Source organism: Phycodurus eques, chromosome 7 (genome assembly GCF_024500275.1).
Source record: "Phycodurus eques isolate BA_2022a chromosome 7, UOR_Pequ_1.1, whole genome shotgun sequence".
Lineage (NCBI taxonomy): Eukaryota > Metazoa > Chordata > Actinopteri > Syngnathiformes > Syngnathidae > Phycodurus > Phycodurus eques.
The window spans coordinates 9,337,695-9,354,954 of NC_084531.1; the positions used below are offsets into that span (position 1 = coordinate 9,337,695).

Genomic DNA, 17,260 nt, shown 5'->3' on the forward strand with positions numbered 1-17,260 from the left:
TACAACTAAAGTCCCAAAGGTACGCGCGAACACGGCGGGACGTTTATACCACAGGATGTGACGTATTACAAATTCAACGCGGCCGCTTCGCAGTTCGCACAGATTTGGCTGCTGCAAAAAGTCTCATTTCGTTTTCGTTGACCGCATTACTTTTTGTAATTTAGCGTTCCAGCCACAACTTGATATGATCGCATTTGATCGTTTAACTCGCGTTCGAGCGGCGAGACGTTTGCGACGCATTGAAGTTAACCAGCTGGGCTAATTAACGGAGCTGCTAGCTGCATATTATTGCCACAGAGAAATGTATACACCGAGAGACAATGGCGAGACGGCTGGGAAAATTAAGACTGAGCCCCAACGAAGAGGCCCAGTTGATACAAGAAGAAAGGGAGAGGAGGAGAAAACTACGAATACAACAGGTAAAAGAGAACAGACTTTTCGACGTTCTGCTTTGTATAACGTCGTGTTTTTTGTGTGTGATCGTTATCCCGTTCAAAGTCCGCATTGCTTTCGGTCGCTTTTATTTGGCGCACTTCAAAATCAATCAAAACCTTTATTTAATCTGAATTTAAAAAAAAACAAAAACAATTGAAACCTTGGTCTCTTTTTCAAGGGTGATCTGTACAAGAAGACGGACAACGAATCACGTCATAAAAAATCTGTAAACATAGCAGTCTTTTCACGTCACAACACAATGACGAAGATTTACAAAATCAATGTACCAAGAAAATAGCGACACGTCAGAGTAGGAGCAACTGCAATAGAAAAAAAAAAAAATCAGCAACTTTGACTCTAAAAACTACAGAGGACGCCACTTTAAAACGCAACCAGCGCCGCGTGCTTGGCTTGTTTAATTCTGCAGAGCGAAATAGGAAATGCAGCAGGCATGCCCAAACACATCCCTCTGTTGGTCACTTTTAATGTTCACTGTATAATTGAGAAGACCCAACATTGCAGCACAACCTGCGATGTGACTATTGCGCACACATGCATCGGAATGACGATGCTCAAATAAAATATCGTGCGGTACGACTGGTGTTAAGCTACTTATCTTGCCACAGCTGCCCTGGCGCAGTCTGACAGAAGCATGGCTGAGATTCTGCTCCGATGCTGCCTCCGACCACCACCAAACATCCAACCACATTCATGGGCAATGTGGGTTAAGTGTCTTGCCAAGGGACGATGTGCTCGGGTGGGAATACGAGCCGTAAACCCTCCAGTTTCAGGGCATCCTCTTGCCCTCTGCACCATGCTGGCGCCTTATGGGGACTCCACACTTGAAAATTTAGAACTGAAGACACCTTTTTAAATTAAAACTTCAACAAATAAGAAGAGCCTCAATTCAACCGTTCAGATTATGAGGACATTGTTGACTGAGAATCTACACAGGCATATATTCTGATCATTAGGACACATGTTAAAAGGAAACTCATTTTGTGAAGTATTTACATATATTTACGGTAATTGTTCTTTAACAGTTTGGCACATATTGTGGCTCTTCCCTTCTTCGGCGGTTTTAGGAGCCAATTCCTGTCCTTCCGCTAAAAATAATTTTAATAAATTATCTTATCTAATGGTAAGTGTACGCCCTGCAACTGGAAGGTCGTCGGTTCGTATCCTTCCCTAAGCACGTTGTGTCCCTGGGAGAGAACTGTAACCTAGACTGCCTATGAATTCATGTTTTTTTTTTTTTTTTTTTTAATTTATACAGAATTGCAGCCATGCTTTCATCAGACTGACCCAGGGAAGCTGTGTCTATGTATACTGTGCTACCAGAAATTATTCACACCCTTTCACTTTTTCCACATTTTGCTGTGACTTATTCTAAAGCTGATTTGAGTGTATTTTATTTTTTTTAATTTACAGATTTACATAAAATATCCCATAATGACAAAGTAAAAACATATTTTCAGACAGTTGTGCAAATGTATTGAAAATGTAAACATTTAAACATAATAGGTACATACTGTATTTTCACGACCATAGGGCGCACCGTATTAAAAGGCGCAGTCTCAGTTACGGGGTCTATTTCTGTATTTAACACATACATAAGGCATACATACATAAGTATTATTGGGCGCAGGCATGGTAAAACTATCACACTATCTTAAAACATACGTAGCATGCATGCATGCGAAAACAATGTTTTTAAAAAGGCTTGGGGAGCAAAACTGAGTTCGGTTGTACTTTATTGAAGTATTTAACAATGTACTCACGTTATTTTTTTTTTTAAATCAATCCTCATACACAAATCCAAAGTCCTCATCTTCTGTATCCAAAATGAACAGCTGGGCAAGTTCTCAATCAAACACGGCAGCTTTGAGTCAGTCTCGTTGCCGTGCGAAAGCTCGAACAGTGCAAGCAGACACGTTAGAACAGTGCAAGCAGACACGTTAGAACAGTGCAAGCAGACACGTTAGCCCAGCATCCCACAATCCATTCACAAATTGTGGCGTAACTCGCCTGGCGCTGTCTCCTGGTCTTAGTAAACCTGTTATTTGCCATCTGTCATCCATCGCTTCCACGCCGCTCGCAACTTCACTTTGAGAGCCCTGTTTACATCGATGTTCAGCGGTTCGTCAAGCCTCCCGGAATGAAGCTCATTTTTCTGTTTCCTCCACTTGCGAACCATGGATTAGTTGATCTTGAATTCTCTCGCGGCTGCTCAGAGGTCCTTAGTCAAACCGATGTTGTTTTGCACAATGCACACCCCGGGAATGCTCCCAGTCAGTAAAGCGGTTAAAAAAAAAAAAAAAAAAAAAAAACCTTGGCGCTATATCCCTACTGGGGGCGTGGCTTTAGCATCCTTCCCTTGTCCTCAGCCACATCCGCTTTTCCTCTGTGTAAGCAGCGTGTCGGCAGGAAATGCTTAAAAAAAAAAAAAAAAGTCGAGCGAAGTGCTCATCATACAACAAGATTTATAAATGTTGGAACTCTGTGCACACACAAGGCGCGCTGGATTATAAGGCCCCCTGTCCATTTTGGAGAAAATTTAAGACTTTTAAGTGCGCCTTATGGTTGTGAAAATACGGTAAGTATTCACACCCTTGGCTTAATATTTTGTTGAAGCTCCTTTGGCAGCAATCACAGCCTCAAATCTTCTTGGGTATGTCTCTACTTGGGTATGTCTCTACCTTTTAGCAGCGTTGTTTGCGCATGTGTGTGAGAAAAATTCAGATATCGTCGATTATATATGTATATCAATCAAGCAACAGGATGGATGATAGGCTGATGTCTTTTTTGTTTTAATGTCATGCGATCTACCAATACTACCGATCGCGATTGATGCATTGAGCACCCGTGTTCAAAAGTATTCTCTAGCACATGGGTGTCAAACTCCTTTTTGTCTCAGGCCACATTGTAGTTATGATTTCCCTCAGAGGGTCGTTAGAACAGTGAAATGTTTAATCATCAAATCATAATATCATTACACAACAAATTGAGAGATAACTAGTTTTTTAATCAGAAGACAAGGATAATAGTTTTTTCAAGTATTGTTTAAGTTACTGTAGAAGAAGGGTTTGGTAACAAAAAATGAAATATGTCAACATTGTTTATTATGACAATTTGGAATTTGGGTACAGATTTTAGCAAAAATCCCAGAAGTTAACGAGGATGATTTGCTTTCGCGGGCCACATAAAATGATGTGGCGGGGCCGCATCTGGCCCCTGGGCCTTGAGTTTGACACTAATGCTCTAGCATTTTAGACAAAAGGTAAAACATACATGAACTCTAGGGGCATTCAAGGATTGGCCACTGACATACGTTTTCAGTCAGGTCAAACCAACATGACAGAAATAATGGGTGCTAACCTAGTGTAAATAAATTAATTTATTGTAATTAAATTACTTCGCACACACCAAACTTTAGAGCATGAGTCAACAGAACGCCGGCAAGTTTACGTACAACTCTTAGTGCTAGCACTAGCTTGTTAGGCTACAGAACGTTTTGTTGCTTGCTTGGGAGCCGTATCGTATTAAAAGTACGTGAACATACTGTGGTGTCTCGAATTGTCGCTTTCTTTGTTGGGTGTGACTCTTCTCCTGTCCCCGGCCTCCGTCCGCACTCCTTCTGCGCCCTGGGTTGCTTCTCCTCAGAAGATGGTGGCCAAGTGATGGACTTGAATTTAGCTCTCAAATTTTTAAGAAGTAAACTTAGACTAAGACTTGAAATAAAACCAAAAGACAAAGAGCTAGAGCTGATCACTGAATGTTTATTCAAGGCCTCAAACAAACAGCAATTCGCCAGGACGACGAAAATACTGAACAATCACAATGAGACACATAAGAACATCTGTGATTTGCCCACCTTATTCTAAAATCCACCTATTGGTCTTGATTGGCTCATACAAAGTTTCCCTAAAATGGCATAGTTTCTAATCGTATCACAGCAGATCCAATGTCACGTTACCCCAAGTGGTTGGTTTATAATCGTGTCTTAGCACCCTTATTTATATTTTTTTCATTATAATCAAGTAATGCAATATTATCATATATATATATATATATATAGTTAGTTTTTAATGGTATCTGGTGTTCTTTTAATATAAGATTTAACAAGTTATTAAAAGTTTATTGGTTTCTAATGGTGTATGCAGCTACAAGGTGGTTATGGCATTTATTTCCCTCTTGGAGGTGCTCTTGGTCCATCGGGCTAGGCCGGTGGGTGTTTAGTAATGCTGGGCGTAACTGCACCCTGTGGTGTCCTAGCCAATACCAGCTGTACCGACACGCCCGACTTGGAGGAGAACTGCAGTACATTTTCAAAGCTGCGCGCGTAATTTGTTTTCCAATATTGTGCAGCCCTACTCCAACTTGTCGCCCTTCCAGGTTCGTGAGCAGCAGAAGGATTTTGCGCTGCAGACGCGGCAGAATGTGGAGCAGAGGCGTCGGCGTGAGCTCGAGCTGCTGGGACAGGGACTACGGGAAGAATGGGAGCAACAACGGAGCGAAAAACTGCACATGCTGCAGATGCTTTACGAACAGAGCCTCCAGATGGTCGGCCATGGACAGAGAATGGCCAAAGAAAATGTAATAATATGGATTTCAGTAACATAACATAAAATTATAATACCGTTAGTTCAAATAGCATGTCTCTAGTGGTGCTCTGAGCGTGTTGGTGTCAACTACTAGTGCATGTTTTTGTTTTTTGCAGTATTTGTCCTACTAGTGAAGACTAAGCTCATTACTAGTACATTGACCTTAAGATCCACGTCAAGAATATGAATAAATCCTCAAGATCTGAATACAAAACAGCGTCTCACGTATTAAATGTCATTCAACCTGAAAAAGGAGCCTGATTTGGCGGCCTTAGCCCAGAGGGAGGCGCAGAATCACGCAAAAGCAGAGGAGCGCTTTCGAGAAGCCCTCAAGGAGCTGAAGTCGCAGAGGCTTAAAGACAGCGAAATGCAAAGCCGGTGAGAATTTTTCAACATCTGAATGTGAATATCGAAGCAGAATGGCAAAATAATTGTGCCTTTTTTTTTTTTTTTTTTCCCCCCTTCCAGAACAATCAATGCCAGGAAGAAGGCACTTCAGGTAGAAAAGGATAGATCGGCAAAAGTGGCCAACCTCCCAGTGGCTACACCAAAACCAATTCTGGTGTGTTACCCTGTACTAAAAGGTCGTACTTGAAATGTCATATAATGATTATCATGACCAAAATGATCACTTTGGTATTATCCCATTATAGTACAAGAGATGTAAACAGAACAAAAAAGATACATGCCAGAAGCATAGCAGCAGTTTTTATTTTAATACAAAAAATATAAAATCTGCAACCCACTGTGCTTTTTGACTTGAAAAATTGTAAACTGTAGCTACTAAAGTAAATTTTCATGCAATGGAAGACCTCATGAAATGTACTTGAATGGTGCCCTATTTTTAGAAGACCAACTTTTCCTAGTAGTTGACATTTAATATTGGCTCTATGGTGCCTCACTAAACATTTGAAATATGAATTAAAATTGTCCATGCATTCCTGAGGTCCAAACGTTTTTCTGCCAAGAGGCCTGAAATCAGGTTATTCGAATTTTCCACGTTTATCTATGTCACTAGCGAAGAGCTCCGCTTATATCCCTGCTCCTGAGCCAGCCCTGCCTATATAACAAACTTGCTCTCACAAGTGGCTCTTCTACATGGAGGAAATCAATTAGAGGAAAGGTGGCGGTCTTAGCCAAATATGGACAAAGCGGATACAAAACCGGGTCAAACAGAAGTAGCTGTCAGAGGAAAATCGTATGACAAAACCAGTGGGTTTTTTTTACATGAAATTGACACTTTTATACTAAGTCCATGTTAACACTCTGTGGAGGTGTAAATAGCCAAAATATTGGCCTTTTAAATGTCTAAAGGCTGTGCGTGGTTTAGCAACTGTTTTCATGAATGACCAATCAGTCTGCCACTGGTTTTCAAAATTTAAATCACTGTCGCAACTTCGCAGCTTACAGCCAATCAAAATGCCCCAAAAAACGTTTTTTCTTTTTTTTTTTTTTAATATATATACGGGTTTTGAGAACGCGAGACACCGAGCTTCCGCCGCGCTGACCCAAGCCAAATAATTGGAGAATATAAAACATAAAATATTGTGTTTTACAGCAATACTTAACTATAATCATAATGTGTAATGGGCTGGTGGATGAGAAAGTGAACAGTACAGACCTTGCTGGATAAGTTCAAATGAATGGAGTCAGAGAGACTCCTTTTAAAATGTCCACACTCGCTTTTATTCCCGCCCACGTCCATCCTCCTTAGGAACCTGCTTCTTCCTTAACTATTAATCTTGTAATTTTATGCTTGAAGAAATGTGATTGAGTACAATATGCTGTATATACAGCAACAAACTCCTATACAGGCTTGCTATTCAGGGCATCCATATATCAAACTACTAATGTGCAGGGGTGCGTCGGCAACTCTTATTTTTATCTAATGGTCTGGTCCATAGGGTTGTACCACAGTGTGCGGCAGGCCAAAGATGACTGATATGTTTAATAGTGGTGGGACTCGAATGAAACAGTCTTAGTAATTATATAAATATTTGACAAAATACATACACACAAAAAACAATTACCGTAATTTGTCTATAATAAGCACTTGAGTATATTACGCACCCCAAAAATCGACACTAAAAAAATCAGGAAATCCCTTTTACCAATTTATAACACATACCATGTATTTGCTGCTATCCATGCACAAAACATGGAGTATTATTATTAGTATTTTATTAGGTTTTTCAATGAAATATTCTGCTCTGTGATCATGCACTGACATAATTATTATTATTTTTTAATCGAACGTTTGTGTCGCCCCTCACCATTTCTATTAACGTTCTCATATTGGCAACGAACAAAGACTGTGGTTGACTCAAATCAATGCTCAATGATACGGTACGTATAACATTTTAATAGTACTGTTAGAAATACTACAGTCTTACCGGGTAGGCTGCAACTAGGTGCCATCTCGGCCCTGTGCTGCGATGACTGGGCAGGTACAAAGGAGTCCGCATGTAGCAAGTGGCTGACTAGGAGAAGAGCGGGATTGTTGTTGCGGTGCTGGTTTACCACACTAGTGCTTCCCCTGGAGTCCACAGCACTGGATGAATCAAGTCGTTAGTTAATAGTTGGTGTGTGGTCCACGGGTGTTTTTTTTTCTCCGGCTCTTGTACTGCAAGTCTGGAGATGCAAGCATCTAGCAGCTGCAGGAGCTAGCTAGTGTCTGTAGCAATGCGGAGTAGCTATCTAAGAAGGATTGAGTTCCAAGTGAAACGTCTTAAAGGTAACCAACTGGAGACCGCATTGCGGTGGAACAGAGTCATTTAACAGGGAAATGTAGGGAATGGCGTTGCGCCGACGTAACACACACTCACACATGTCCGGTCTGTGACCCAGAAGTCCATCCGGACAGGTATATATGATAGGATATGTCAGCGCCTGTGAAGACGTCGTTATTCAGGTGTGAAGCAGTGGATGAGCAGCGAAAGTTTTCCGTATTATGTAAAAATTTCTAACATTACATATACTTTTGGAATGAAAGTACACATTTTTCACAACCGCTATACATTTACAATGTGGGGAAAAAAATCTAGTTTGCTTATGATAGTGTACATTTTTTTAAATGTACACCGTCGACTTTTGAGAATTTTTTAGGGGAAAAAAATGAAGAATTATGTCAAACTAAGAAAAATGCACTTAACCATATTAAAATACACTTTTTAAAGTATTACTTTGTTTGTTTTCACTCTTCCGCTTGCTTAGTTCTCCAAGTTAGAGGTAAAGCATGCTTGCTTCAAGCTGCTTAATTTGTCACTTCCGGGTGAAGTTTACTGTAAAATTCATGTAAAACAAAAGATAAACATTGTATATTTAAACACCAAAATGTTCAACCAAACCATAACATACAATGTAAACCACCATAAACGGGCTAACAGAAATTAGCATAGCTGTTACGCTAATTATAAACTGCTATTTGATCACTGAGCAGCAACTCTTCCAAACATTGCATACAATACTCTGGCATTTATTCTCTCTGGTCTGGGAACATTTAAAATGGCAAAATGTGCTACTGTATTATGTCCTCTTCATGCTCTTACTTACGCTGCATGTCTCCCAGTATACAGTACCTCAGGGCTGCTAAGCATGTTGCGGTACAACATGGTACAACACTGAAGGCATGCAACTCTAAATTGGGACTTGCCCGGTATATTGTAAAAACCTATTAAAAAAAAATGGATCGCTTAAAAATCTCTTCCGAATGGAGAACTGTGATTTAGCAGGCTTTCACTGTACAGTGGAACCCCGCTATTTGCAGGAGAGGGAATGGGCCCAACCACAAATAGCGAAAATCTGTTACTAATTGACGGCCATCCCAATATTAAAAAAAAAAAAAAAAAAAAAGTGAATCTGTGTGTGGCGAACTGCGAATATACGGTGGTCCACTGTATACAGTGTTTTTTTTCCCCTTTCAAGCAGGCTACTGATTCAGAGAAATTGCATGTGGGAAAGAAGTCAGACGTCAGTGCCTTTGCCTTTACACGTTATCACATGGCCACAGTGGACCGAGCGGTGGACACGCAGCTGGTAAAAGCCTTTCCGTTAACCGTATGTTCCTGTTTCGCGTTGTACTAAGTGGATTCGCACAAATAGACTGATGCCCATGAGGGAGCGGAACTGGAGATGAAGAGGCTGCAGGACTTCCAGAGGGACGACGAAAGGAAGAGAGCCGAGCGGATGGAGACTGCTCGTCTTCGAGGGAAATCCGCTTTGCGGAAAGAGCACCTTGCACTGGTATGACTTTTCATGCGCTTGTTACTTTGACGCAATACGCAGTACTAAGGGTTAAACCGCCAAGTAGACGTGCTGAGTTTACCACTGCACAATGACTGTTCAAGCTTAATGTCGATTAATCGGCAATCATGTGTTGGGTTTTACAACACACTAGCTGAAAAATCTTATAAATTAATCTTCATGTCAGCTGTTAATTAGCAAATTCACCAAATGCCCTCATGCAATAGTGAAAAAAGAGTTCTGCTTTAACGATGGCACGGAGATGAGTGGTCGTCGATCAACAATCTCTTTATTGTGAAAATGAACTTTTACTGTCGTCCTGACTTGACCATAACGATGCCCAAAAAACATCCAACATTGTTTCGCTCAACCCTTGATCCTGCACCCGCAGACACAGCACGTCCTTGGGTTGGGCATTGAGTATCGACAATCAATTGGAACCCGGACAAACATTCCAATTCTGCCGGAATTGTTCAAATCTTAAAATTTCAGTTCCTAGTTTGGATGCCTGTTGTCCGCTGAGCTGCCGACCTGAAGAAGAACGTGCTCAAAATCGGTGAAGAGTAGCAGCGTGGCTGTGATCGAAAGTTTGTCTTAACCTTTTTAAAATACATGACCAGTCACCTCAGTGCACCGCTTGCAATAAGATTAGGTCATAATGTTATATTGTACAAGGGAGGTTTCGCGATGTGTCGAAGTAACGGAGTGCAGTCTTTGACGTGCTCCCTCTTGCTCTGAGCCTCAGCCTACAGTGTGCTGAACTTCAGTGAAGTCAACGGGTGAGTGAAACAAAATACTCAGCTAACAAGTTAAACGGTGGGTCAAGATACAGTGGGGAAAAAAAGTATTTGGTCATTCACCAATTGTGCTAGTTCTCCCACTTAAAAAGATGAGAGAGGCTTGTAATTTTCATCATGGGTATACCTCACCTATGAGAGACAAAACGAGAAAATAAATCCAGAAAATCAGATCGTCTGATTTTTAAAGAATTTACTCGCAAATTATGGTGGAAAATAAATATTTGGTCACCAACAAACCAGCAAGATTTCTGGCTCTCATAGACCCATATCTTTAATAGGCTTCTCTGTCCTCCACTCGTTACCTGTATTAACGGCACCTGTTTGAGACACCTGTCCACAACCTCAAAGCAGTCACACACCAAACTCTACTACGGCCAAGACCAAAGAGCTGTTGTTAAAGGACACCAGAAACTAAATTGTAGACCTGCAACAGGCTGGGAAAACTGACTCTGCAATAGATAAGGAGCTTGGTGTGAAGAAATCAACTGTGGGAGCAATTATTAGGAAATGGAACACATACAAGACCACTGATAATCTGCCTTGATCTGGGGCTCCACGCAAAATCTCACCCCGTGGGGTCAAAATGATCGCAAGAACGGTGAGCAAAAATCCCAGAACCACATGGGGGGACCTAGTGAATGACCTGCAGAGAGCTGGGACCAACGTAACAAAGGCTACCATCAGTAACACACTACGCCGCCCGGGACTCAATTCCTGCAGTGCCAGATATGTCCCCCTGCTTAAGCCAGTACATGTCCAGGCCCATCTGAAGTTTGCTCGAGAGCATTTGGATGATCCAGAAGAGGATTGGGAAAATATAATATGGTCAGATGAAACCAAAATAGTTTTTGGTAAAAACTGAACTTGTCGTGTTTGGATGAGAAAGAATGCTGCGTTGCATCCAAAGAAAACCATAGCTACTGTGAAGCATGGGGGTTTAAACATCATGCTTTGGGGCTGTTTTTCTGCAAAGGGACCAGGACGACTGATCCGTGAAAAGGAAAGAATGAATGGGCCCATATATTGTGAGATTTTGAGTGAAAAACCTCCTTCCCTCAGCAAGGGCATTGAAGATGAAACGTGGCTGGGTCTTTCAGCATGACAATGATCCCAAATACACCGCCCGGGCAACGAACGAGTGGCTTCGTAAGAAGCATTTCAAGGTCCTGGAGTGGCCTAGCCAGTCTCCAGATCTCAACCCCATACAAAATCTTTGGAGGGAGTTGAAAGTCTGTTGCCCATCGACAGCCCCAAAACATCACTGCTATAGAGGAGATCTGCATGGCGGAATGGTCCAAATACCAGCAACACTGTGTAAAAACCTTGTGAAGACTTATAAAAAATGTTTGACCTCTGTCATTGCCAACAAAGGGTATATCACAAAGTATTGAGATGAACTTTTGTTATTGACCAAATAGTTATTTTCCACCATAATTTGCTAATAAATTCTTGAAAAAAATCAGTGATTTCTCTGGGGTTTTTTTCTTCTCATTTCGTGTCTCATAGGTGAGGTATACCTATGATGAAAATTACAGGCCTCTTTTATCTTTTTAGGTGGGAGAACTTGCACAATTGGTGGCTGACTAAATAAATGTTTTGCCCCACTGTATATGAAAATAAGAGCTAACATTAGAATATGTATTTTCTATACCAAGCTAACCCTGTCTACAGCGCTCACACACATTGCCTGGAAAGGCAGATGCGATAATAAAAAAATAAGAACTGTTTTTGAGTTTATAATGTACCTTCTGTTATTCTGGACTGGCTTGCCAATTTGTTCTACAAACGCCAATTCCTATGAAGTTGGGACATTGTGTAAAACATAAAGGAAAACAATTGAATTATTTGCTAATCCTTTTCAACCCATCGTCTAGTACAGTGTTTCTTAACCTGGGTTCGATCGGACCCCAGGGGTTCGGTGAGACAGTCGCTGGGGTTCAACGGAGGACTCGACACACACCGTGCGTGTATCCGTAAGCGCCTTTACACTGCATTTTGAATGCCGTGTTGGGCGTTTACCATTGCGGCGCTGTGCCTCAAGTTGAAATGCTCTGTTCCTTTTTCTTTATTTAGCATTTCAACAATACACTTGAGTTGAATAGCATTGCTGTGGCGCCAGACAGCGCATCAATAATAAAAAAGAGCCCCAAAAAAAATCTAGTCTTACCTATGAACCCTTATCCAGGATTGTAGAAATAACAGACAAGGAACATAATTTGTTGTGAATTTTCACAACGAAGTCTATTCCTCTGATATGAGAGTGGCACTTACCAAGGGGAATGGCAACAGAAAATTCACATTCACACTAACAGTAAATTTTCATTTATTTTTTTTGTGTGTGAAATTCATGTTTTGTTCTTTTAAAACAATGATTTTGTGCGCAACTGATGCATGGTTCATTTTGTGCATGGCCTGGATGACTGAGAATCTACACAGACAAAATATATACCCATTTTGAATTTGAAATAAACCGTATTTTATTTTTAAAATTAGGAAGTTTTCCTTGAACTCCAGATGAAACTTGCGGGGTTCCGTACCTCCAACAAGGTTAAGAACCACTGGTCTTGTACCAGTCTAATACTCGCACTCTTGAAGCCACGCTATTGTAACACGCGCAGAATGTCACTTAGGATTGTCTTGCAGCGATGTTGCTGGAAAAGATGTTGCTTGGATGGTGCATTATGTTGCTACGAAACCTGTATGTACAGTCCTGCTCACCATTATTGGCACCAATTAATTTTAAGTATGGGCAAGAGGCGGGGTTCACCCTTAACTGGTCGCCAGCCAATTGAAGGGCACATCTACGTACGATTTAGAGTCTTGAATTAGCCTACCATGCATGTTTTTAGAATGTGCGAGGAAACCGGAGTACCCGGGGAAAACCCACACAGGCAGGGGGAGAACATGCAAACTCCACACAGGCGAGGGTGGATTTGAACCCTGGTCCTCAGAACTGTGAGGCAGACGTGTTAACCAGTCGGGCACCTTGCCGCCCTTGTTATGCTCCAATGCTTCAAAGAGACACTGTAAATTTTTCCTCTGCTTCCTGTAGGACCGCGATCGGCTTCTTGTGGAACTGGAGCACATGCAGCAGGCTGACATGTTGAGGAGGCGGCAGCAGGCGTTTCAGATGCCGCCGCAGATCTTCCAGCCGCCTCACTTAAGGCAGGAGATGAAGGATGACTTCCAAAGGGACATGGAGTTTGCCTTTGAGGACATGTACACCAGAGAAAAGAGTAAGAACTCTGTACTTATTATAATAATCTGTCAGCAAATAGTAATTGACACCCTCCTACAAATATATAATTACCGATATTAACAGTCAAAATGAAAAATATACTACAAATTGTGATCCTATTTCAAACTCATCTTAAAACACTACAATTAAAAATAAATGGCTTACAGATGATTTGGTTTTTGGGGAAAACATTTTTACATTGGAAGTGCGCATGTAAAAACTGCAAAGACTTTCTGTAAATTCCACTAACAACTAGGCTTTACACGATCAGGATTTTTGGGGCCGATCACCGAATTTAAAAAAACGATAACCGATCACAAGATAGACTGTGTCTATTTAAATGACCTGTTCATTTACTGTACATGTGTACTTAATTGCTCAAAACATTTTGTTTACAATAAATGTATCTTTGTTCCTCTATTTATGCCAGTGAGGCATTGTAACAGACAGAACAAATGAATGGTCTATTATTAGATGGCAGGAAGTAAATACAGTAATTAATGTATCCACTTTTTGTGACATTTTTGTTTGTTGGTGCGCCGTAAAATATGTTCCTTGGCTCCAAAAAAGTTGGAAATCACTGCTCTCGTCAGATTGTGTATTCTAATCAGTCAGGTCAAACCAACATTACATGACCGAAATAATGGGTGCTAACTTACTGTAATTAAATTACTTTATTTTTAATTAAATGACTTCACCCACACCGAAACCTTCGAGCATGATTCGACAGAACGGCGGCATGTTTACGTCCAACCGGTCGTGATACCGCTAGCTTGCTAGGCTAAACAACATTTTATTGCCTATGTGAACATACCTCAAGCAAGCCTTAAACGAACGTCCTCTCCTGTCCTGAGCACCGGTGACCACCAACACACGTTTTCCCCCATTTTGTCCTTATAATACAATCCACTTTTGTTGTCGTCGCAACGGTAACGAGTGTAGCCAGTCACATTTGAGTTGACAAGATAAAGCCCAATGATTATAAAAAATGGGATGCGGTGGTATCGGAATACAATATTTTATTTCAGTTGTCTGACAGTGCAATCGTGAAAGAGGAAATTTCTCTTGTTTGATCCGGGAATTACATGTTGTCTGTTGCACACAATAACTTCATTGGCCGTCAAATATTTCCAATACTACGTCAAAAGGTACGCGACAAGGCTCAAAAGAAACTAGCTTTTGGATTCAAATATACTGTATACGGGGTGATGCGGAGAAAATGTCTTTTGCGGAGTTGATCAACGACATCATTGATCTGATCGGCGAATTATGACAAAGCTGATCAGCATAAAATGCTAATTATCGGACCGATAAGCCCGATAAAATCGGTGTAAAGTCTACTAACAACCCAGGGTGAACTTGGCTCCTCCCCAATGTCTCGCAGTCAAGATTCATCACTTCAACATACAGTGGCACTTTGACTTAAGTTTAATTTGTTCTGTGACTGGGCTTGTAGCTCAATCTAAATGTACTTCAAATTGTGCGTGAGGGGATGCTGGGCGGATGTTGAGTTGATGTTCTCTGCTGCCATCTAGCGGCAGCGTATCCAAAGCCAGCTTGTACCTCAAATTTTGACTGGCAACAAAGGAAAAAAAAATTGTTACTCTGGAAAACTTAGATGGTGCATTCGTAAATCAAGGCACCGCTCTACACGTTATTAATTTAGACAAGGCTTTGACAGCACCTTGTTGCATCTTAGGGTGTTTTAGAAACTGCACAAAAATTACAATGAGGTAATATTTTTTTTTGGGTCTGAATAACTGGCGATAGGTTCTACAGAAGAAAAAAAACTTGAAAACGTGAATTTTCGAACAGTGAACTGCAAGTATGCAGGGCATTACTGTATGCGTGTTTTGACATGGAATGGCTATCTTCCAACCAAGTGGCCTCAAATGATACAAGTGATGCTTTAATGCAATTTAATGTACCTGAACCCAGAAATCAAAGGTGACCTCGTGGGCCGGCTGGTATCCGAACCGCTTCCTGACACATCCACAATCAGCCAGGACCCAGAGCTGGATGTCATGCTGGACGAAACCAACACATCTGAAATAGACAAGTCGCAAGTGGACCCGGAATCACAGGACTCTGCATGTGGTACTAAATTATAAATCTTTTTTACATGGATTATACAGTAGAGGCACTACACTGCATTCCAAATGTATTATGCAAATGCTTTTTTTCTCTGATTTTCCAAAATCGTTTCGATACAAAAGGCAGTCGACGTAATTTTTAAGTCATCTACTGTCAGAACATAAGTCTAAGGTTTTTGAACAAAACTAATGATAACAGTTTGTGGGCAACCTAAGGCACACCTTTGCAATAATTATTCTCTCTAATCAACAGGTTTGTGAAAAACATTTGAGAGAAATAAGCCTTTTGTGTACATAGAAAAAGTCTTTGATCTTTGAGTTCAGCTCATGAAAAAGGGAACAAACAGAAAACTAGTGCGTTTATATTCTGGTTCAGTGTACGTTTCTAGTGAGGAAAATTACGAATGGGCATTTTGGTGCTGCGAGTAAGGCGCAAGAGGCTACGAGTGGTTGGTAGTAGTAGTAGTAGTATTGTAGCACAGTAGTTTACTAGTAAGCCAAAAGTGGCATTAATAGTGGGAAAAAACACTATTAGTAAGATGCTGTCGTTCTGAGCTTAATTTACATGAGGACAAAAGACCTCATTCACTAATAAATGCGTAGAAGTGTTCTCATTCTGCGCATCAGTTGAGCATATACGCAAAATTACCGTCAGACTCGTGATACGTGCGTACCGCCCAATTTTCTTCGCACCTGCGTACATTTGCCCATTCATCCCTCCTTCAATGTGAAGTTTACCAGTACCATTTGCTGAAAATCAGCCCCACACCATCATGTTCCCACCTCCGATCTTTACTGTTGGTATGGTGTTTTTAGGGTGCTGTGGAGTGCCATTTCTCCTCCAAACGTGGTGTTCATGATGGCATCCAAACAGTTAAAGTTTGCTCTCATCAGATCAGACTATATTCTCCCAGTATTTGATTGGCTTGTCCAAATGTTGTTCAGCAAACTTGACATCCTTTTTTTTTCCCAGCAATGTGGTCTTTGCATACAGGCCATAGCGGCGGAGTGCATTACTCACTGTTTTCCTTGTGACAACAGTACCTGCTAATTCCAGGTCTGTTTGAAGCTCTCCACAGGTGTTCCTTGGCTCTTGGACAACCCTTCTGATTATTCTTTGCACTCCTCTATCAGAAATCTTGGGAGGAGCACCTGATCGAGGCAAACTGGTTTGAATTATTATCGCTAGAGTTATTATTATAGAGCTGCCAACCAATAAAAATTCACTTCCAGAACAGTTTGACCAAATTTGTCTAAATTTCCACATTTTCAAAATGTTGTCAAGAACATTACTGTGGGACAGTCATAATCATAATCGTTAATAAATGATGGCTTCACTGTGTCATTTTGTTTTTATTACATCAACTTTGTAATGGCAGGCGCAGTTGCAGCCTGAATCAATGTACCAGTATATGAGATTTCGACCTGCCACCATCAAAAATATGGATTTATTTGCCTTTGGCAATTCTGTTTTCATGTCCATGAAATCAGATTAACCAGAGCTCAAATGTCAAAAATAAAACTCAGCACACTATTTTGCAAACAAATAACATTGGTAGATTGAATTGCTGCTGAAATGATGCAAATTTCCCCATTGTGGGACTAATAAAACTTCTTTTGTATTACAAATATTTATTAAAACTAACATACTTTTAACCTGCCCATGTTCTGACGTGACGTGCAGTGACGTACCAATTAATTTCAATTTCCAGTTTTCAGTTTGTTTGTGCATACACATGGTCAGATGACGTTATGAATTTGTTTGCGGAGTATGAACAAAAACAAGTACAAACATATTGATATATCACGGGTTTGTGTGTCAAATGTGCATACGCATGAGTTAAGCAC

General features: G+C 40.9%; 1 protein-coding gene across 1 annotated transcript in view; it reads left to right on the forward strand.

Annotated features, from left to right (window-relative positions):
• Nucleotides 1–72: 72 nt before the first annotated feature.
• cep295 (centrosomal protein 295) overlaps nt 73–17,260 on the forward strand; it is a 43,643-nt gene continuing 26,455 nt past the window's right edge. Inside the window, exons 1-8 of the mRNA XM_061682743.1 lie at nt 73–419; nt 4,831–5,031; nt 5,293–5,417; nt 5,508–5,601; nt 8,964–9,074; nt 9,141–9,281; nt 13,134–13,317; nt 15,258–15,416. Of these exons, the coding sequence (XP_061538727.1) occupies nt 321–419; nt 4,831–5,031; nt 5,293–5,417; nt 5,508–5,601; nt 8,964–9,074; nt 9,141–9,281; nt 13,134–13,317; nt 15,258–15,416 (1,114 nt within the window). The 5' untranslated portion in view covers nt 73–320. The remainder of the gene's footprint in view (nt 420–4,830; nt 5,032–5,292; nt 5,418–5,507; nt 5,602–8,963; nt 9,075–9,140; nt 9,282–13,133; nt 13,318–15,257; nt 15,417–17,260) is intronic.